The 23,419-nt window shown below is 37.5% G+C and overlaps 4 protein-coding genes across 4 annotated transcripts; 3 read left to right on the top strand and 1 right to left on the bottom strand.

Annotated features, from left to right (window-relative positions):
- Positions 1-438: 438 nt before the first annotated feature.
- LOC141900329 (low choriolytic enzyme-like) lies at positions 439-3,478 on the top strand. Its single transcript, XM_074787163.1, has 8 exons — positions 439-535; positions 934-982; positions 1,282-1,322; positions 1,430-1,505; positions 1,972-2,116; positions 2,303-2,484; positions 2,882-3,088; positions 3,242-3,478. The coding sequence occupies exons 1-8, from the start codon at positions 467-469 to the stop codon at positions 3,376-3,378; spliced, it is 906 nt and encodes a 301-aa protein (XP_074643264.1). The 5' UTR covers positions 439-466; the 3' UTR covers positions 3,379-3,478.
- Positions 3,479-7,221: 3,743 nt separating this feature from the next.
- LOC141898273 (metabotropic glutamate receptor 3-like) lies at positions 7,222-10,292 on the top strand. Its single transcript, XM_074784111.1, has 2 exons — positions 7,222-9,204; positions 9,765-10,292. The coding sequence occupies exons 1-2, from the start codon at positions 7,222-7,224 to the stop codon at positions 10,290-10,292; spliced, it is 2,511 nt and encodes an 836-aa protein (XP_074640212.1).
- A 2,627-nt stretch (positions 10,293-12,919) lies between these two features.
- LOC141899885 (SOSS complex subunit C-like) lies at positions 12,920-15,626 on the bottom strand. Its single transcript, XM_074786489.1, has 5 exons — positions 15,490-15,626; positions 15,137-15,218; positions 14,882-14,939; positions 14,684-14,761; positions 12,920-14,470 (listed from the first exon to the last, which is right to left on the bottom strand). The coding sequence occupies exons 1-5, from the start codon at positions 15,518-15,520 to the stop codon at positions 14,378-14,380; spliced, it is 342 nt and encodes a 113-aa protein (XP_074642590.1). The 5' UTR covers positions 15,521-15,626; the 3' UTR covers positions 12,920-14,377.
- A 215-nt stretch (positions 15,627-15,841) lies between these two features.
- LOC141898654 (sorting nexin-30-like) lies at positions 15,842-22,998 on the top strand. Its single transcript, XM_074784679.1, has 11 exons — positions 15,842-15,985; positions 17,047-17,223; positions 19,234-19,344; positions 19,491-19,652; positions 19,738-19,933; positions 20,019-20,149; positions 20,228-20,296; positions 20,392-20,478; positions 21,106-21,210; positions 21,755-21,907; positions 22,059-22,998. The coding sequence occupies exons 1-11, from the start codon at positions 15,842-15,844 to the stop codon at positions 22,155-22,157; spliced, it is 1,434 nt and encodes a 477-aa protein (XP_074640780.1). The 3' UTR covers positions 22,158-22,998.
- Positions 22,999-23,419: the final 421 nt, after the last annotated feature.

Raw genomic sequence — 23,419 nt, 5'->3', positions numbered from 1 at the left:
AAGAATCGTATTTTCTTCGAATTTGAGTTATATTTAGCAAATTTGCTCTCTGAAAATGTTATGGCGTTAAATGCGCAGTGGCGTTAACAAGGATGGTAGCGTTATAACGAACTTTTGACTGTATACGTGTATTCAACGATTATATGAGTAATGAATAAATCGAGATGATTTCGTAATGAAACGAATTTGTTTGTTTGTTTAGTCGCACTAACTTATTTTGCTCACCAGTTCAAACGCTTCCGTATGAAGGACGATTTTGTTTTATTTCAATCAATCGAAATACGTGCGTGGGATTGCAAATAGATAAGACTATATGATTATTTGTTCGGATAATATAGAATTACGGTTTTGACAACTGAACTGCCATAACTCAAATCATACCGCGCAACAACCACTATTTTTCCCACATCCAGTTTCTATTATATATACGGAACTATCTATATAGACCATATTTGGCGAGGATACGATGGATTTCTTTTGTATTTTGGTTCCGATTCTGGTGGTGATTTTTGCAGAGCATACGTTAGCCACGAAGGTAAGAAATATCAGTCAACGCCAGAGAATGAAATGATTTTGAGAAAATGATTTCAGTGTGAATTACCTAATTTTTGATAATAACAAAAGTGATGAATCAGAAACTACTTCAATTTAGAATTAAGTTTCCTTGTGAAGAAAGTCTATTGCACGTCTAATCGTGTAATTAGATTACGATGAGATACGTTACCTTTTCATCGACGTTTCGTGAGGCGCTACAGCGTAGAATAATATCGCACGAACTGAACACGCCCGGAAGTGAAGCGCCGCTAGATAATAATCTTATAAGGATTCAACTAACCTGCTTTGACAAAAAAGAAATCGAGCAAACGCATTGAGCTCGATATGGCCGTGTCATATCTAAACTAATTACCTTGATTTATTCGTTATATTTTCTAGCTCGGTAAAGCCGAAGAAAATGCACGGAAATTTCCGGAATACAGATCAGGTGAAAGGATATTACTGTCGCGATGAGAGTGATTAGCCTTTGCAAAAAAGGAGCACTTAGAAGTTGGGATCGGCCACCACCGGTGTCTGTGAGCTTTTAGTATTTAATGGTCTTATATCGTTGTTTTTCCCGGGATGACACTCGCAATTTCCTGATTCCCTTCCAGCTTCGTGATTGTAAATTCTAGTATCCACTCAAGTAGCGGTCAAGAGCATTAGCAGTTTTTTTTTCAAAATCTCGTACCTCATAACGCTGTGTATGATCGAGGCGCAATGGATTTTTTGTTTATTTTTTCAAAGGTCAATACCAAGGTGATATCGACCTTTCGCAAATGATTGACGTAAGTTCTTGGTAATGCTGATCATAAGAGCATATTCATTTTGCAAAATGTCTAAAAAACACTCATCAATACTCATCATTTCTATTACTGATTCATACATAATTCAGTGGCGAAATGGTATCCGTAGAAAGTCTATGCTGTGGCCAAATGGAAAAGTAACCTACGAATTTTCTGACGATTACCGTAAGTTCACTTCGGACATTTGAGCACCAAATGCAATCTGGAAATGTTCAAACTTTCTTCCTTCCATGTTAGGTTAACCATATTGGCATTTAGGTCTTTTTAATGATTGGAATACAGATTTTTTTTCTGAAATAATGGTATGGGGTGAAGGGAAAAATTCGAAAGTTATACGATTTTCAACATTACAAATTATTTCAATAATTTAAACGAGCCGAATCAATTATTTTCACGTGACGCGTTTTGTAGAATCTAGGGCGACATTTCAGCACTCGAAGTAGATTAAAAATCCTCTTATTCTCAAACAGAAATAAACATGAAAAAAATCGAATTTTCTTGTATCTTACGTGGTGTAAACAAAACTCCCTGTAAATCCTCAAAGTTATGAAACGTAAGCCCTATTTCCCATTTTACCCAACTCTATGTCTTGGTCTCTCTCAAATTAGAGTGAATGATATCTTTTCTTCAGCGGTTGCAAGCAGGGACATTATTCGAAAAGCTATTAAAGAACTAGTTTCGAAAGTGAACGCAGATGGACACGACGGGTGCGTGGAATTCGTCGAAAAGAAATCGAACGAAGGAGATGATTATGTATTCATAGAAGACAAACCGACGTATGTGTGTTAGGAATAAATGTATAGTTGTATCGTAAAAATAACTAGATACGACTTATAACCTTTAAGTGTATCTTGCATCCTCAACAGATCGCAGAAATTACTTATTGAATATACAGAATAACGAGTGTAATTTTAGAAGCAACGCTGCGCATCATATTCAGTCGTTTGTTTTTTTAATTGTAGATGTATGTCACCAGTCGGGATGTTGGGGGGCAAACAAAAAGTGTTATTGGGTAGTTTTTATTGCCTGGAGCAAATGGCAACGGTACAACACGAAATGCTTCACACCCTTGGTTTCTGGCATGAACAAGCCCGAACTGATAGGAACAAATACGTGAAAATTAACTTTGAAAATGTCGCAAAAGGTCAGTATATCGATCAAGCTCGATCGGAAATTGCCGCGAGCTGCAAGCGTGAACACGCCTTCACTAACATAGAACAAATAAATAGATAGTTATTGTCAGTGATCCTCTACGATAATGATTTCCAGCTTATATCTTTTTCAACTCTTCGGTTTTGCGACCGCGGTTAGAATGTGAGTTAAACGATAAAAGCACACGATTGTGTTTCAGTGTTCAAATACATAACATAAGCGAATCCGCCCTGCTGATAGAGTGCTGATTTTACGGGATATTCACCTACATGATAGAATAATTCTGCTTATAGAAAAAAATATTTAATGATTTTCCGTGTAGTAAATATACATTGATAAGATATATAGATAACGTAATGGTAAATACATATTTGCGTATCCTATTTCAGGGCAAGTTCACAATTTCGACATGGAAACTGAGAATATGGATCTATTAAATACGCCTTATAATTACCATTCGATTCTTCACTACGACGAATATGCCTTCAGTACAAGCGCTGATCAAACTATCGTCGCCTTAGAACCAGGAGTTGAACTGGGTAGCAGGACTCTGGAGGGCCTGGATGTTGAACGAGTCAGAATACTGTACGAATGCGGTACGTTTACGCAACTCTACACGTACTTCCTTTCTATCAAATTCCCGCAACATTTAGGTTTAGTATGATAAAGTTTTATCGTTTGGATTTTCGATGTTGAATAATGCGAGGAATTCGGTTTTCATCATTCGACTTATTTCATTTCATTTGTAGGACCAACGTCCCGTAAAAGTGTCGATTGTGAAGATTTGCGACCAGATTGCGATTATTTTTTTGACAAAGGATATTGCGTAACGCGCGTTGGGCAGATGAGACTGTTTTGCGCAAAAATGTGCAGATTTTGTGGTTGAAACTTTCCTCCATCAAAAAAATATATCGAATAGACTATTTCACCAAGCGTCCACCAATGATTTTCTGTGAAGCATATCTCTGAAATACCTACAAAAAATAAATTACTTTTGATTGATGAAATAATAATTTTGCCACAAGCTATTTGAATTACTAGAAATCATAATCGAAATTCACGTTGTATCATATTTTCTTGTAATTCTAGAACAAGACCTTGACTATTTTTCGTCGAGAATCACGCGTTTTCAAACATCAAAGTAGCCATTTCGACTTCTCTTAGTGGCCCCAAATGGCTTGTGAGTGTTCTTGTGACAGGGCAAAGGGTTTTCGCCCCTTTTTGCCGTTGAAAAGCAAATCGACAACAAAGAAAAAGTGCGCCTTTGATAGACGACACGCGTTCGATCCACAGCTCCTGCGTAGACGACTGAGAGATAATGGTATAAATTATGATGCGGATACCGAATAAATACAACGATGGTATTTTCATCGTATTGGTTGGGAGCTTATTGCTGAATAATCTATTTTCATCAGTTCGTTAAATTGTAGTTAAGTTATCCCTCGAACGCGGAGAAACCTCACAATTTATCTAGGATAGATTAATGAGCGATCGAAATACCTTTTTCAGCGAAGAATACAACTGTAGCTTTGCTTTGCTTTGCATATCCACGCTGATATCGACGTTTTACGAAGATCCGAATCGAATTCAACTTATAGTGGAAAATCCCCTCTAGTCTGTTGACTGTATCTTTATTCATAATTAGGGTTTTATATCAATAGATCGTGTGAAAAATATGGCGATCGTAGGATCGAAATCGATTTCCTAACACGATCAAATTTATGCGTATGTATATTTGTATCATATACTCTGCACATCTAGCCGTGGGATAACTTATGGGAGAAATTGCAAGAAGGCTGAACGCTAAACTTCGGGGTCATGAACAGACACTCAAACGACGATTGCTCAGGGCGTTTGTTTTGTGGAAAACAAAGATTAATAACAACAACAACAACATATTTTAAAAGCTCGTTCACACCCAAAACGACATTTAAATTGCAAATGCCATGTCTCGCTAAAGGTCATGTGTGCAGAAACAGAATAATTCATATTCGTCGTAGAGCTTGCGTATTCAAATTTGATAACGATATGCAGGGATTGGTGCACAACTTCTCAATTCAATGACGTTCTATAAATCGATGAGAAACGACAGATGTGGTTTTAGTTTCACGTGTTTTATTCTTTTACCGTTGCCTGACTGAAAATGTGCTTTGATGAGACGTTCATAGTATAAACGTTACCAAAAAAAAACATAAGCAAATCAATAACCTTTGCAAATGGATTTTTTAAACTAATACGCTCACGGTCTTTTTATTCAAAAGTGTGTTAAGCTTTTTGAAAAGATCCTAAAACTGGAATTGATATGAGAAATAACGAATGCACTCGTTAAGAAAATTCATCAAAATGTAGATATTTCATGTATTAAGTAGCAAAAAAAAACAGATCTATAGATTAGTCTAATTTTCTTTCTCATAAACATCTTTTGCCGAATATACGTAAAACTGCACCTTCCTTTCTAGCATTTTCACTTCCAGTATTGATAATCTTTTTTTTCGATTAATTAAATATATTTCTACCTTTGGAATTTTCCCTAGATATCATACCTACCACGCTACTTTTTGTTTCCTCGACGCTCAGAGGAACGTAAAAGATACAACGTAGTACGAACAATCAAAAAAGAAAATGTCTCAAAATGTAAATATCTTAAAAAATGAACAAAAATAATATTTTCAGCAAATTAAAAGATATCTCAAACATAATTGAATTGCAAAATGAGGAAACGCGTGTCTGGTATTCTTTTTCTGCGCGCGTAGTTCACCTCCTCCCGAACACGCATTCATGTTCGTCATCAAAAGGACGACGCATTCGATCAAAACACGAACGACGGAGATGGAGTATATTTCCGGTATATTCCGTCGACAGTTAACTGACTCTCGAAAGACTTAAAAGAACTGATCCCCACTGATTACCTAAAACCTTGGCAGACTTGAAATCTAATTTTCATAATTGGCTGAGACGTTTAAGGTGATCCGTCATCGGCTCTAGAGCGATGGGTTTATTTCAAGTGCATTAGTTCGTCTCGGTTAGGTCAGTATACGTTGATTATAAGGCTAAAAGTAAGTGATACCTTGTCATTTTGTAAATCGGAAAAATTAGTTTTTATCAGTTCATTTCTCTTCATTTCTCTTACTGCCGGGTCTGTTATGGTTAACCTGATCATGATTTAATATATAGGGGAAATAAGGGGCCGGGTCAACTTTTAAGCTCAGTAGAAATGAGAAACAAGGTATCAATCTAATTTAGCCTAAATTGGAGGGTGGCCAAATTGTAGAATTACTCATCCAATGTGTTCGTTTGCTGTTAAATGGCCGTAGACATTGAGCCTTTGAACAGTTTATAAACCCACTGGAGGAGTAACTTGACCAATTAGTAGCGCGCAAAATAGACCTTCTAACGATTTCTCCGAAGTGAAACCTTGCATTTTCAGTTCCTGCCATTTACATGCTTAATGAGTGTTATGGCGGCAAGTTTGTTTTTATATATCGTGTATTTTGTGAAGCACAGTTTATTTGGTATATGTCAGTAAATCTCAACCATTTCAACGTTTTCCAATGGCTTCTTTCATAGATTGAAATGTCGGACAGACAGACAGTATTTTGTTCACTTTTCACTTTATTCTCGTTCTTGATTTGATTGAAAGTGATAGGGAAGGAAGGGGACTTGGTGATCCGTGGAAATGTGGGACGTGAACAAAAGTTATTGTTTTTATTTCATCAAGCATTTTATTTTAAAATACCGGTATACATATAAAGCATGTTCCCTACTTCCTGTATGTTCCCTACTTCCTGTTGTTGATAAACGTAATTAAAGTCATTATCACGTGATCTTCAACAAAAATGACGAAATTTTTCAAGTATCGATTTTAATATTCATATCTCGGCAGCAATTCAATTTACGAATATTAATCATTGAGTCTCAAAGGATTGTCTGTCGCCGAGTTTTACCTCAACAACAACAAAAAACTCCCAATCTTCTTTAGATGAAATCAAAAATACAATTTCAACCGACAAACACTGCCATCCAGGAGGCATCCGTCATCGCTATCTGTGTCAACGATGATGAGATGATAGAATGGCGTCGTATTCTTTTCTATATCCAATCACGTATTTAGACAACATGATATTTTAGCCTCCTCTATTCGCTTTTTTTTTATAGTAACAGCTTACACTGACAGTGACATAAATGAACTGTTTGTCATGTTATCGTGCCACCTAATAATAGTTCTCCGATAACGAAAGAAAATGCGGCGTTTGATAGACCATCGGGTAGTGTTAATTTGCAGTGAATACACAAAAAAGACACAATGTATCGAGAAGGTTTTTCTAAGTAAAAAAGATCATCAAAGAGACTTGCTAACGACGCGGTAATGATATAATGTGAATGTTGCGTCTCACTGTAGTCAGACGTGATTCTGCTGTCACTGGTTGCGTTAGAGACCAAAGGTTCGTGCATTTTGATAGGTTAGATACTTATATCAATTGGTGCCAGGTTCTGCCGCTATCGCTACTTCAAATTATCCGGAAACCTTAAACCACTACACGTGCTTGAACGCGAGAGAATCTTGGATTATCGTGAAACGGAAATTTGTTTGCGTTCGTAGTCAAGCGAAACTTTGGTACTTTATCGAGTTTGTGAAATCTGAACAGTGGTCAGTATGAAATTAATAGACTGTTATTTCTTATTTCTTGTTTTTTACAATTACACGAATTGTGTGAACGGTAACGACAATATGTTCGTCATACCAGGGAATCTAACTATTTTAGCATTTCACATGGTACATAATTCGCCTCGTAAAGGTGACGATCCATTTGGTTGCGCTCAAACCCAGCGCTACTGGGCGGTGCCGTGGTTGGAAGCTTTTGATTTCGCTCTGAAAAGGCTGAATGCCGATTCGGGGATTTTGGCCGATTTATCCATAGGATTGCGACTCTACGATACTTGTGCTAATGAAAAACGGGCCGTATCTCAAACTATGGCCGCTCTTCAACCGTCGAACGAACCGACAGTTATGGTCGGTGCAATCGGTGACCTGAGGTCGAAATTGACGGTGATTGAATCGCGTATTCTAGAACAGAAGCGACTGATGTTGTTGAGTTCGAGTTCAACTTCCCAAGAATTGAGTGACAAAATGCGCTTTCCGTACTTCTTTCGTTTAGTGCCGTCCGATAACGACCAGGCCCGGGTAATGCTGGACGTGTTGGACTATTTCGGCTGGAATTACGTTTCGTTGTTGTATAACGACGACAGTTATGGCATCTACGCGATGAAGACACTGATAACTTTGACGAAACAGCGTTCGATTACCATCGCTTACAACGGAATGGTGAATACACAACTCGAATCTGATCAAGCCAAATCGATTGCAAGAAAACTTATCAAAGAATCTCGCGCTAGGGTTGTCATAACTTTCGTCATATCGCGTAATCTATTAAAAGTATTCCAAGCGGTGGAAACGCTGCTAACCGATCGAAGCTCTGCCGATGATAGATTCATCTGGTTAAACAGCGGACAGTCGTTCAACGACCCGAGTCCGTATCCAAATCCGAGCTTCCTTTACGGTTCAATTATAATACGTGTAGACCGCAAAATGGAGTATGAAAAAGACTTCTACGCTTATTTCCGCAATATGACGTATAAAGATTTGTCGAACCCATGGCGAGATAGGTACGTCGCCGATACGTTCGACTGTAGCTGGACGAACGAAACAAATCGCACCTGCCAGCAGTTCACAGATTCGGCATTAGGTATCGCATCCGGTTATAAAAGGGTCCCGTTTCCAATATACGCCATGTCAAACGATCTCCTAATGACATACGCCTTAGTAGTAAACCAAACGATAACGCGTAAGTGTCCGAAAACTTGGATGGAACTGAACGCCCTTCGAGAATGTTTAAAAGGTGACAACATGCTTGAACAAATGGGCCCTTTATCATTCAAAGGGCTTACCGGACGAATACGTTTTGACGACGAAGGTAACGGTATAGGGCGATATTTGATAAAGCAGTGGCAACCCGGTAAACTGTTAAAAGTAATCGGAAACTGGGATGGCTTCGACGGAAAATTGGCAGTAGACAAACAATTATTAGTTTGGGGTGATGGAAACGCTTCGCAACTAATGCCCGTTTCAACTTGTAGTCGGGAATGTAGTTTAGATGAATATAAAGTGATTCCCGATGGACAGACATCATGTTGGACATGTACACAATGCTCCCACAACATGTATATCGTTGCGAATAGAACTGGATGTTCACCCTGTCAACCGTTTAGATGGCCATCGACTGCGGGAAACTACACTCACTGCGAAGAGATAGAAGTGACCTTTCTGTATTTCTGGCATAAAATCGCAATTGTCGTAGAATTTCTCGATCTCGTCACTTTTATCAGCCTCTGCTTTGTAGGCTTCATTTATTTTCGCTTTCGCCGTCATCGATTAATGAAAGCGAGCAGTTTGGAATTGAGTTTCCTGACGATGACGGGTATCTTAATGTCATTGGTCACAGCGGTATTCTTTCTGCTCCGCCCCAGTCGGCTCGTCTGCTACGTCTGGAGGTTCACATACAACATAAGTTATACGATGATTTACGGTCCAACGCTGACGAAATTGGTTCGAATCCATCGAATATTTACGAACAGCCAACACGGTATAAAGAAAATGAAATACATAAGTTCGCAGACGCAATTCGCAATTAATTCCGTACTCATAGGTGTTCAGGTAAGTATAATCGCTAAAGCGACCAAGTGCGTTACATGTTTCACGATGCAAAATTGATGTCACGTGGACTCGACAAGAAAAGAAATTCTTAAAAGAATTCATACAGCTTAAACTTTAACTAATAATTTCGAAGCATTATTTGGGCCCCTGGGTAGATTCACCAGAAAGGAATGCTGAATCTCAGTGCTGATTTGAACAGCACTGTTTGGGGTAGATTAAAGAAGTGGATCTATGGGGGTCCTTGTGCAGAATTAATATGCTATAGATAGGCCTACTCGGACGGCGAATAATTACCCCTTTTTGTTTATCATCTACCGTTTAAAAAGTCGATAGATAGTTATCCATTAGTGTATGATATATATTCATCAATAACTGACTACATCAACGCCCATTTTACTACATCGATGTGACGCCTTCCAGAACTTTGTTTTCAAATATTCTGACGGAGAATCTTTGCTCCGTTAATTCAGTTATTACAAAGTGCCCCCTCCCTCAAAGGTTTCGTAGGACTACATGTATATATTCCATATCTGATATATTTTTCACTTATAATTTTTCAGCTCCTGATTAGTACAGTGACGGCGATCTACCTGCCACCCACACCGAAACGCTACATGCCGGTGGAGACAAGACCATATGTCGAGCTTTTATGTGACCTTCCTGTCAAGGCTCTAGTCATTCCTCTGTCTTACAACCTCGTGTTAATTTTTGTATCCGCAATTTACGGATACCTGACTCGTATGCTACCCGAGAACTTTAACGAGTCACGTTACATTTTTCTGTCCGTCTGCGCTACCCTATTTTTATGGATCGCTTTTTTACCTACGTATTTCTCTGCATCGACTGCAATCCACAAGTCAATGTTGTTAGCGCTATCATTGATTCTGAACTCGGTTGTCATCATCCTCTGTATTTTCATCAGTAGAGTTTATGCGCTGCTCGTTCTCGATAGTACGGATTTGACTTATTTCACCGCGGGATCCACGATGAACAGTCGCGGAAAAGCTCGTTCAACTGTTTGGCCTAAGATGGATGAGAACAGACATGAAATCTCCACTATTAGTGTGAGAAATGCGGACATGATATAAGAATCCGTGCGCTTATCAAATATTTTTTCAAATAGATTGAAATTGTCGCAAGCCCGTAGCGTTAGAAATGCACGGGTGGGTTCGTTTTTAATTTGGCTGAAAGAAAATCTTAAACATTTGATGCTCAGAAATGCGGCCTCTGAACGATTTCCGTTAATATAGTATTATTATTATTATCATCATCATTCAATCGTCATATATAACGAAGGTCTTAGTAAATGAACACATTTGGATTACGTGCATTGTGTTGTAATAACGTTTCTGCTTGATGTTTCCTTTTGAAGATGAGCGGAACCAACTTTTTCGTTAGAACCCCCGAAATCCCTCCCGCTCGGTCCTGATTGTCGTTCGGTTTTGTCGTGTGCGTAAATAATCAAACCGTGTAACCGCGTAACCCAATAAAGATTATCTTTCAAAGGTACTAGAAATCTCTGAATTTTCAATCCTAAATTGAATATCATCATGTGCAATGGAACATATGGACATTCGTATTTTTGTGTAATCATGTTCCATGAATTACCGCTTGATGGCGCAGCTGTATAGAAAGATGCAGTACGCCTTACCCTTGTCACATAGATTTCGATTCAAGATTTTATTCCCAACTACAAAGACACATTTTGGTGTAACCATGGATTATCCTATCTTAGACTTGTCTTTCCGCTTTGATAGAATCTTATCTAGAACGACCTGCAAGATGAAATACAACTCAAATATATACGATAGACGGTTCAGAGCTCGAAACCTGCTCCAGCGATTTTTAACGGAGATAAATCAATTGATCACGTTGAATTCTTTTTTTGAATAGATTTTATTCAGATTCGAATTCATACAACCATCCCTTTGTATTTACCCCCACGAATCAATTTGAATTTAAGTTGCAACAGATATTTTACACAATAATCAAGTTTTGCTGGGTATTGTGTTGAATATCAGAGAATTGATTTTTTAATACATTTAAGTCGTGTGAGTCATGATATTCATCTCGAACTAATAAATGAATAATAGCAATCATTATAAGCAGACGACGCTATGAATACCTACTCATATCTAGTATAGAGACGTCTTGATTCAGATTCTTGCGAATCATGAATTCAACTTTAATGCATTTCGGTCGACCTTACTACAGTTACATAGTTCTCATGTCTGTGGTGAATAAATCCGGTAACTACCGTATGGTGTCATTGGCCTCTTTGTCCACCATGTTCCTGTTAGGCGTCTTCGGGAATTCAGCTACGTTCTTGATAATGATAAGTCGCAGATTCAGGAGTTTATCTTATGCTAACTATCTTATAGTTTTGTCTATCACTGATTCGTTGCAATGTATCAATCTAACGTTGATGCCTGTTGTGCAGTTCGTTCTTATGCAAGTAAACGGCAGTCCTCTTTTCGTGATGAATTCGCTCCTAAGTTGTCAAATCTACGAATATGTAATGGCACTTGCCTCCTCCAATAGTTCTTGGTTGATAGTAGCTGTATCTCTTGAACGCGCAGGTGTTGTGCTCTTCCCGTTCACTTCTCGTTTGATCTGTACAGCTAGGTTCGCAAGATTTGTTACATTTACAATTACTGGAATCAACTCGTTGATCATATACCTACTACCAACTGTTATGATGCATTTCCCCGACCAATTTTTCGGCTGCTACTTTTCGATACATGACCAAATGACGCTTTTTTATACATTCATCGCTTATGTTTTCTTTCTGCCTTTAACAATGATAGTTACGTCCAATTTTATCATAATAGTCCAGTTATTCAGGGGTATGAAATTGGTTTCGTCCGATAAGAAATCTGCTAAATCAAAACGCACGACAATAATGCTTGTAACAGTTTCACTCGCATTCGCCATATTCACGCTCCCAACCTCCATTACGGTATTCTTACCAATCTCCGCAGAACAGAAGGACTACCTGTATGATGTATTCACTCAGTTCCAAGTCGGCAACTACGTTATCAATTTCTACATATATCTTTTACTAGGACGAGAAATTCGCGCACATTTTTGCGCAAAATTTGGCTGCGCGAATTCAGTCAAATCACCACAACTCGTCGTCGAGCAAAGGGTAAATAAATGAACGAGGACCGCGGGTGAAGAAAAATATCGACGCCATTGCCGTTTACTTTTTACCTCAACGAGCCACCAGATAACCCCCAGACACAGGAAAACGCGGAAACAAACTAATCAGCAAAACCCACAGTTGGTGACTCATCAATTTATTCTAATCTGGCAGTTTCGGAGTTTATATAAACTCCATCATCAGAGAAAAGAAAATAACATAATATGTATACAGTAATTTAGAAATATAGTTGTTACTGAGGAAGGTGTTAGGGACAGGAACTGAGATACAATCGCTCAGATACACGTAAGATGAACTACAAAACTGATAGATTTAGACAGTCATTAAAAGTGGGTTTTTTCTAATAAACTGGTGATACTGTGGTTTATATCAGTTTACCAGTCAACGAACAAGCGACAAGAAACATGTTTGTTTCCGTGTTTCACGTTCTGCATTTCCTGTTTCCGTTTTCCCCATGCGTCGTGTGGGCGGTACAATATTACATATCGATCGCTACCGTCTCCCAAGAAACGAAAGCAACACAAATTATTTTGTTATAAAAAGTACAAAACATTTATTTGAATACAGTACGATATAAAAAAAATCTAGGCTTTGGCGGCATGAATCGTGAACATTTTAAGCCTTTTACACAGATTTCAATACAAGATATCAAGTGACACTAAACATCGTTACATTCAACGCGAAAAACCACAAATGTCTCCATACAATAGCGATACTCTTCTCGGAGGTGGATATCACAGAAAAAATTAATTCATAGTCGAACAATTGATACAAGGCTCTAAATATTGAATTTCGTCACTTTTGTCGCAACGATTCACGATATTATGATAAACAATAATAAAAGTATAGATTTTTCGTCTCCCAATTCCATAAGCGAGTACGTGACATCGAAAAATATCGAATCATTAACACATCGTTTGCGATAACAAATTGATATCAAATAATAACAAAGTTCATTTAAGTAGAATCAAAGAACATACGACCGTTGGGTCGATTTCATAGACGGCGTCAGTTCCATCATACTATATAAACTATAGTTGAGGGTTACGATTTCACATCAGATTCAAATCAACATAAACTACGGTCGGAGACTACCGGTTACAGGAAAAATCACAATATTTCTGACAACTCTGACCCTCTCGCGTCTTGGTTACTTTAGCTTAAGGTTAAAGCATTAATCACTATTGTTGCCTATAACCTGCAAACTGACTGATAAAATGAAACATGTCTCCGATAATATGATTAATGCAGTAGAACCCACTTAATTCGGAGCATTTGGTTTATGAGAAATCTGAATGAAAGATAATCATAATCCTGTCAAAATCAAACTAATCCGGATTAAGCAGGTTCGACTGTAAGACCTGTAAACACAGTCGATTAGGAGTAGCTAAGCATTGATCAGTTTCAGTCAGTAGAAAACTTGTGTTAGCTTCCAGCCTTGAGATATTGAAGACTGGAAGCTAACACAAGTTTTCTAGAAAAAATTGATACCTTGTTACTTGTTTCCGCTGAGCTTAAAAGTTGACCCGGTCGCCTAACTATCCTGTGCATTACATTTTTTAAATCATGATCAAGCTAACAATTACAGACCCGGCAGTTATAGAAAAGAGTTGATTACAAATATTATTGCATTTACCGGTAATGAAAGTGACCCGGCCATTTTTTTAACCTTAATTTGAGAGTGAAATACAGTGTAACCTGTTACAACGAACTTCAGGGGACCGGATAATCTGTTTGTACCAGATAATCTGTTTGTAACTATTTTCATTATATGCAATAAATCAATGCAATGAGCTTTCACTAAATACATCTAAAAAGCACAACAACAATAGGAAACTGAATCCTAGATCATATTCATAATGGATCATAGTAAGTTTACAGTAAGTGACGACATTTTTATCCAAATATAAATACTCAGTATCCAATGAGCTCGGTGAGTCTTCAACATAAATGCATCAAATGCGAGTTCCACGTGTTTTTCTATCACTACTAGCAGGTTTGATAGGCGACTCATTTATCGAGACGAGGCAGCACCGGTAATATTAGATTTCCAAACGATGAATCCTGAGTAATGAAATAACCTACTGAATTTGCGTGCGCATGCTGAAATAAGAAAACAACTGAGAGATATACTTGACTCCTCCCTCTCCTTCTCCCCCCTGGCTCCCTCTCCCTGGCTCCCTCCTGTTACAGGTATACAAACAATACAATCTTGTGACAAATTCTCTACTCTAAATCATGAGGCCTACTATAAATTTGTAAATCACTCCAAATAATCGAATTGTTCTATTAAAATTTCAACATAGGCTTTAATACCTGTAATGCAGTTCGTTGAGCAGGGGTCATCAAATGTTGTCCAGCTGAGATAACCATGTGGTGAGATTCGTTATTCATCTAGGAAATTAGACACGGATTTCTTAATTCACATTTTTGCATAGTCATGATAGAATAAATGTAACATCCCGTAAGAAAGCATTTCTAATGACTAAATGCGAAAGCTTTAATCAAACCTACCATATTCATCGGGGATGGAGACATATTACCAGGAGAGCTAACTGGCTGAGTAGAATTGCTGGAATTAGAACAATTTTTAAGTAGACATGGGTATTTTCGTAAATATACGTATTTTTGGCATTTGGGACAACATTTTCACTGTTATTGTTGGTGCTAAACATCACTTCTTCAAAAAGCCCTCGAACTAGCTATGGCGAGAAATAGCTAGAAATTTGTGGGTACAAAAATCACATTTTGATAGGACTGAAATTTTACCCGTGAGTCATCTGCGACGTTTGAAGACGCAGACGTTTCTTACGCTCTTCTAATTCTTCGAGAATTCGTTTGTTCTGCTGTCCTGAAATGGCAAAAAAGACGGTTGGAGAATTTAGACACTTGAGCTTAATTATTCAATTTCATTCAATCAATCTCGACTCGTTTATCTATTCATGATAACATTTTCAGTAAGTAGTTTATATATGATAAGTTATCGAGAAACGCGCCCGGCCCGGATCACAGTAAATTCGTAAGGCCACCGTCAAGTGCTGCCATCTGGTGGTGAAGTAATTAAGCATTACATCGATTAATTAAACACAATATCTCAACATCTATAGATTTTATCGGGATACCTTGGCCCGCGTTTGGTGCTTGAAATGTCATTCTTGGGAATGGAAAATGTTTTGCGCGGGATTAATACAGTATTTTATCAAAAATTTGATGTTTCTGAACGCAAATTTTGCCACTTCCGTGTTTTGATATTTCGACCTTGACATTAAATTGCCGCTTACAACACGGAAAATTTGACATCTACTAAGAACAAAAAATCAAGCCCTAAAACAAAATCGAGTTCCTATATCACATCGCAATCACTAGAAAATGAAAATACGATTTGCATATAAGAGAAGCGCTTTGAGTTTAAATTCCATCCTAGCGGTCGCTTATTTTTGTTGATGTATGCGGGGGCCATCTCGAAAATTGAAAATGGAGATCGAAACTGTTTTGACGCCATCGTCGTCAGGAACTGAGGGTTATCAGTCGCTGGCGGATGAGTTCGCCGATGCCAATACATTCTACGGCAGCGCGGTGTCCAGTGTAACGGTTGAAGATATTAAAGAAAAAATTAAAGTACGAAATCGATGTTTGATTTAACGCGTAAACGGGCAATTACCTTAATTAAAGTCCAATTCAAATGATTTTATTTATACAAGTTCACATCCTAAATGATGCCAAATGCACCAAAACCCTTTAAATTTTTACCGATCACTAAGTGTTATTTAGAATAGTTAAAAGTGCACCAAATCATAATTGTGAGGGGTGGATATTTCCAAATTAGGCTATTCCTGATCGAACCTAAAAAGGCAAAGAAAACGTTAGTATCGGTCAATATAAGTTGCGCACACAGTAAGAGGAAATAGAGCAGAAAATGTGTAATATTAGAACCTGAACCATCATATTGCTTACAGCAAGGAGCATCTGCACTAAACCACCAAGGCTTATTACAAAAGCTGACTTATGTTTTAACTAGATAGCTCTAAACCTAACCCTATAGTTAGTCCGGATCCCTGTCTTCCCATTGAGTTTGCCCTTTTCATCAAGACAAACATCGTTAAAACCAACTGCAAATTTGAAACTCACCATTGCGGAAATTGCATATTTTCCAATATGGTTTTTAGAAAATATTTAATACCGAGGCAGGGACCTTGGTGGCCTATGACATGGCTGCTTTTTCTGAAATGCCTTTCTCTTCATCTGGACCCAAACTTCCCAAATTTTCTAGATCTGCCCCGGATAATATGATTGTTATGAGCCTTTTAGAACAAGGCCTATCTTACTTGGCATACTATCCACTTCCAAATTTTTACAAGGCATGGTTCTTTGATCAAGGAAGATCTGGTAATTCTGGATTCATTTTACCCTTCAATTCTGAGTCTTAAAGATAAGGGAAATTAGATTTTTGGTGTCTTTATTGCTCTTGCTGGTGGTGAATGACAGGTAGAATCTCTTTGGAACTAAATATTCCCCATTCTGAGGGTATCTTATGACAAAATCAGTCGAGGGTCCGGGAAATATCAGGGAATTTCAGATCTCTTAAGGAATCGGAAGACATCAGAATCTTTTGGCTTGGTTGCGCATCTGCTTTCTCTAATTTGAGATTAAGCAATAAGATTGATCGTTATTTTTTGCAGGGTAAAGATAACGTGAGGCGTTCAGATAGCAATTTATCAAGTTCGAGTTTTCTCGATAATTTGAAACTTGACGATGAATTGGAAGGAGAAACGAGAGATTTATTCATCGTTGTCGACAATCCAGAGAAACACGCGACTGCGATGGAATCGTACATTACATTCAGGGTGACTTCAAAGGTAAAAAACTGTCATAGCAATAAATTGTGTAAGGATTGTGAATTAGGTCGTTTTTAAAGTTTCTGCATCTCCATTTCAATATGGGGTGGTACGGCGGTGTCCCAACTTGTGCTGAATTCTGTTTCAACGCATTATGTCCAAAAAATTACATGTACATGAATAGGAGATTCGTGTTTCAGGTTGGCTCAAGCGTGCCAACTACACCACGTATGAATTTATTTTTCAGCAATGTTGTTTTCATTAATACGATATATACCGATTCGCGGTACAAATCCTACCAGCATGAAATCATTCACATCTGCTAGTTATCCAAAAAATCTATCATTCTAACTAGAAGTTGCTGGTGAATCTAACTGAAGCTGATTTGCCTAATTTCTACAGCAGATTTTAGTACAGAAATAGTAACGAATTTCCCGTCCTAGTAATAGATATATGTAGAAATTTACCACAAAGTTACAAGCTTGGAAGTGAGTGAAAATATCATATAGAAAATTCTTCTGTCCCTTTGGGATTGGTAAAAATACAGTAACAGTGGATGGAAGTGTAAATATTGCAAATGCGAGTGAAACTGTTACAAGCATTATTGTCGTACGTTTAGATTTGGTAGTTTTGTTGTTGTCTGAAGAAACAATTTTCGGGCCTCCGATTAACTGAAATATTATGATTGAATTTGATGTGACAATAATGGTCAACGGCAGGAGATAAATGTAAATGACAATAATGATAAAGTATTTTATTTGATCGAATAATTTGTAGTAACAGCCGAAGAACCGGTCGGAAAAATGCATTGACAATGTTGGATAGAGAAATAACGCGTTCACTGCAGTAACCGTCGTTATAGTTAATCTTGCGAATCTAGGCGTACATATCAAACGAGACTTGAACGGAAAGAGCACAACTGCCACACGTTCTAGAGATATAGCTATTATTAACCAGGCGCTATTGCAGCCACCAAGTGTTGCTACGTATTCATATATTTGACAGCCCAACAGTGAACTCATCATGAATATACGGCCAATTTGGAAGCGCAAGAGAACGAACTGTAATACGGGCATAAGAGTGAAACTAATGCAGTATATGAAATCACAGACTGATAAAACGATAAGATAGTTAGCGTAGGAAAAACTCCGAAATCTGCTGCGCGTCATTATCAGGAAGGTAGCAGAATTTCCGAAGGCCCCTAACAGGAACAACGCGAATAGAATTGCCAATGAAAGAGATCGGTAGCTTCCCGACCTGTTTGCTACGGACATCAGGACAATATTACTGATATAAGTTCGACCAATCTGCATCTGAGTAGAATTCATGATCCATTGTACATGAATCTACTGGCTGTCTCTGTGTACACAGACTGTCTGAAAACTTCTCATTCAAGGTATCCTCTCGTATTGGAAAGTTAATTTAACACGAAAGAAATCCATATATGTGCATCATTCAAACCTTTATAACGGTTACTATTCATTTGCAGTTGATGAAAATTGCAGTATGTTGTTAACAAGAAATTGATTCACTCAGATTTAGACAAATGAGATGAAAATGTAACTCTATTTTTTCCCAAAGCTGGGAAGCAGTGGATATCCTCACAATGTTGTATTCACCCAACACAGCAGAGGCATGCGATATCATAAACTGATCTGCATTCACTCAGATTTAGACAAATGAGATGAAAATGTAACTCTATTTTTTCCCAAAGCTGGGAAGCAGTGGATATCGTCACAACGTTATATTCACCCAACACAGCAGAGGCATGCGATATCATAAATGATCTGCACACTTAAAGCAGTCACGAGAAGGAAGTTTCCAAAATACCAGATTTTTTATTCAGAATACTTTTCATTTGCTATGATTAATTGATAGCAGTTATTGTAGTCGGATGTCATTAGAATATTATTGAACTATTTATTTTTCAAATGCAATAATCAACCATATAGGGATACATAAAAATGTGCTAGGCAGCAGAAAATCCATTATCCCTGCTTTGCAGCTATATTCTTCACTGCTATTTTTCAGACGACTAGAAGTGAATTCGATCAGCCAGAATATTGTGTTAGAAGGAGATACAATGACTTTTTATGGCTTCGACAAAAACTTGAACTTTCCAATCCAACACATCTCATTCCAGTAAGTAGATAGAAACCAGAACAGTATAGTCTGTCTAATATTCATACTCTCAAAAAAGTTTCATACGTCTTGTATATTGTTGATATTTTGGATGATTTTGTCGGGAATGATATGGCTCCGTCACAAAGATGCTGTTTATTTCGTAGCCTTTGCCGGAGAAACACAGTTTCAGAAAGTTAGATAGGTTTGATCCTCATTTCATCAAGATTCGAACCGTGGCTTTACAGAAATTTCTGAATCGAATCGCGGAACACCCAGTTTTATCATTCAGTAATGATTTCAAAATGTTCCTCACTGGAAAAGTTTGGGTGAGTGAGAATTATTTCAATCTGGATGTTGATGCCGATCATACAGAGACAAGTTTGTAATACCGTTAGCTTTCATCGATTTCAGGAATTTCAAGCGCATAAGAAGCAGGGAGCCGGATTGTTAGGGCGTCTTACTGACTCGTTACATAGCTTCAGCGCTTCGTATATGATGAAAAATCGTTGTCCAGAACATATAACGATGAACACTTATATATCAGGATTTGGAGAAAAACTCGGAACTATAGATCGCATCTCACAACGCATAGCCAAAGAGCAAACTGGTAATTAATACTTTATTTTTCACGGAAACTTGCCTTTCGTCCTTTCGACATGTTTGCATTTACTTGAATATTTTTTTTGTTACAGAATATGCAGCAGATCTGAAAGAATTTGGTCCTATGTTCACTCTATGGTCAGGGTCGGAAGATAAACTGAATGGTGCTCTTGCTGCCATGGCGAAGGCAGTTGATGTAAATTTGAAGGCTTTAAAAGATGTGGTGAGCATTATTTTGTTGATATTGTATACAGAACATTATTGTAATCCACTTCTAGAAATATATCATATTGCATTTCAGATAGCTTCAACTGATGCTGAGATATGTCAGCCTATAAAAGAGTATATTCTCTACTCGGATGCAATTAAGGTATTTTGCAGTTTTTCAAACCGATATTAAGTTATGAAGTTTTCAGCCATATTTTCATTGAACAACTATTTGAAGCTTTAACTGAATTTTTTCAGGCGGTTTTACGAAGGCGAGATGCAATACAAATGGAATACGAACTAACTATCGAGGAGTTGAACCGTAAAAAAGATGAACGCGATCATGTAGGTTTCAATCATAAACATTTACTAAATGCACAGGTCTTTAGAATGAGATTGTGATTCTAATCCACATAAATTGTCTTGATAACGAAAACAGTTAAATAGCACCATTTGAATAAGAAAGAGATGTATGTGGCTTGTGTTGTGAGGTTGTTGAGTCTGCATGTTCGCAAGTTCTTATTCAAAATAACCTGTCCTAACAGTTGTTCAGCAAATTGAATGAATCATATACCTGTTTATCTTTCGGTGATGGTGGCATTGTCCTTTCGGTCATACTACGGAAAGCGTATATGATATATCTATTAGCATGGATGAGAAAATAATATCTATTTCAACATGTTATCAATTCATCTCCAGATGTTTTCGAGCTCAGTCTAAGATGATATCGATATTGTTTCCCTAAATGTTGTTAACATAAGTTCTCTTTGTTTACTATTGAAACTTAACATGAACTGCTCTTTGTCATCGAATCAAATAGGAACTTTTCTCTACTATCGCTGATTTACAGTAGAGAAAATGGCATAGGATTTCAGTCCAAACACTTGCTGTCATTCCTTTTTATGGGGCGGCAAATTCAGTCTGGCTATCAGTTGAATACGAGTTACTTGAATAAAAATGTCTCTATAACAGGTGAGGATATCAGATCAGAATTACTCTTTTGGTGCTTTTATCGGCAAAGATCCTTCTGAAGTAAAACAACATAAACAAGACAAATTAGAAACTAGCATTTCTGAGGTATGTTGCTGTTCTTTGATCAGCTCTCTTACTAAAGATTTTAGGTATTTGCTTTTGTTGTGGCTGCCATGTATGGTGTCGGCTTCGCCTGTGAATTCTCTTCAATTTGTTTTAATTTTTTTCTGTTTGAGGATCATTAAAGCATGTTCTGTGGTTTATATAGCGCGTTGAGGGCTCAGTTTCGGCGTGAAGTTTTGAAACTAAAAACTTCTGAAAGAAGTGAAACAACTTCTCTTGTCGGAACTGATTCTTTTCCTGTACATATATGTCGGTAGATTTGAACAATTTTGCTTTCTATTTTCTGAACTGCATCGTTCCGTTTTAATTCCATACACAATCCTAGCACATAATGTAGTAAACCAATTTACATTTACTGTGGCACGTTATCACAAAATCTATTTTCAAATCCTCTTCTGCACTCGATTAATTCTTAATTACACTTTCATTTCTTATGTTTTTGCTTGTTGTTTGTCGTTTGTTATTCGATCGATAATTTCGAAATTTCGATTCAAAGGAAAAATTTTTGATTCGTATTGTTTCTTAGCTAAAGACGACTGTAGAAGAACTGAATGATAAAGCGACGTGTGCGAATGCCGATCTGAAGGCTGATATGGATCGCTGGGAGAAAAGCAAACGCAGAGATTTCAAACGAATATTCATATCATTAGCCGATCGTCAGATCGAATACTATCAAAAGGTTTGCCATTAGCTATAATACATTATTGCGTGTATCTTATTTATGCGACTTCAATGTTTCGAAGCCACACCCACTCTTTAAAGCCATTGGCAAATTGAGAATTTTGATTTCTGTTGACGATTTAAATCAATAATCCATTGTACAATTTCAGTGTCTCAAGGCTTGGGAGGAGGCTATACCTTCGATACATAAAACTGATAATCAGGATGACCAGTCGTCGGCCAGCAGTGCAAATGCTCAACCACTGTGACATACACTAAATCAACGTAAGCCGCTACACTCTAGTCACTATTATGCCTTTCATAAATGCTGGTAGACGAATTCAATATACACATTGCCTAGGCCATTAATTACTTGTATGAACCGTATGCAAATATCGATGTTCAGAATTGTCTCCGACGCTGTTGGAATTCATTATCGATGTATTTTTGCTCAGGCTGATATGAAAGTAATCCATGCGTGTGATGAAACGCTCGATTTACGAGAGATAAATTTCAGGCTGAGCTATTTGTGATGTGTGCCATGTTTTTAGATTGCGTGCAGTGATCATTGGTTAGCATGCAACAATTTCAATTATTTTCTGATAAATAAATCCGCTTGGTGCATGGATTTTTCATCATACACGATTAGAAATTATTAGGCTAGTATTTAATATGTATTCATATAGATACCTGTTTCTATAACCTACAAGCAAGGATAGATTATAGATAAGCTATACACCAAATTCAACAAGAACTGTTCGCCAAATAAACCCTATTGATCGAATTTTGTTCCATGTTTTTTTTTTTTTTTTCGTGTAACATTCCCAACGGTGATCTGCTGGTCAGTGCTGTAACCAGCTTAACTCGAGGTTGATCCAATCTTGATTGTTTTTCGAAATTATCCAAGATACGCTGTGCAAGGTGATTTCAATCTATATCGTATGATTTTTTCCAGTTGAAAAAAGGCTGATTTTAGATTCAACCCTTTCTTACATTTGTAAATACAATGTCTAAATGTACATACAAGATGATTGCTTGTACAAATAATGTAAATTTTGTTGATAATTATTTTAATTATAAGCTACTTGCTGAGCATGCAAAATTTATCTCTATTTTATGTACGATGCTGTTCTATCACTATATTGAAGTATTTATAATGATGAAATAAAATGCTGATTAAATGTATGATAGAGTTGTTTCTCGTGAGTAATTGGAAATCAAAGCAGGTCGAGAATGGTATTTCTGCAAGGCGTTCACTTCTTCTGGAGGCAGGCTTATAACCATTTATTTACCATCCTCTTACTAGTCTTTCAAACTAGGCCCATGGGAGATTACGACAAACTGCCCAAAATCCGAATACTAGGGGTCCAGGGACACCATAGCCACTTGGGAAGTGCCTTGAAATGCTCAACAATCTAAGAAGTTAACGCCCTGGTTGTCCAACAACCCACAAACTACTGATCCAGCGATGCGATGAAAGTTTCAATAGCCCATATGCCAAAAACTAATAATTACCTTATGATACTTGGCA

This window comes from Tubulanus polymorphus, chromosome 2, assembly GCF_964204645.1.
Source record: "Tubulanus polymorphus chromosome 2, tnTubPoly1.2, whole genome shotgun sequence".
Lineage (NCBI taxonomy): Eukaryota > Metazoa > Nemertea > Palaeonemertea > Tubulaniformes > Tubulanidae > Tubulanus > Tubulanus polymorphus.
The sequence above is the reverse complement of the archived record's forward strand: the minus strand, read 5'-3'. Positions and strand labels throughout refer to the sequence as shown.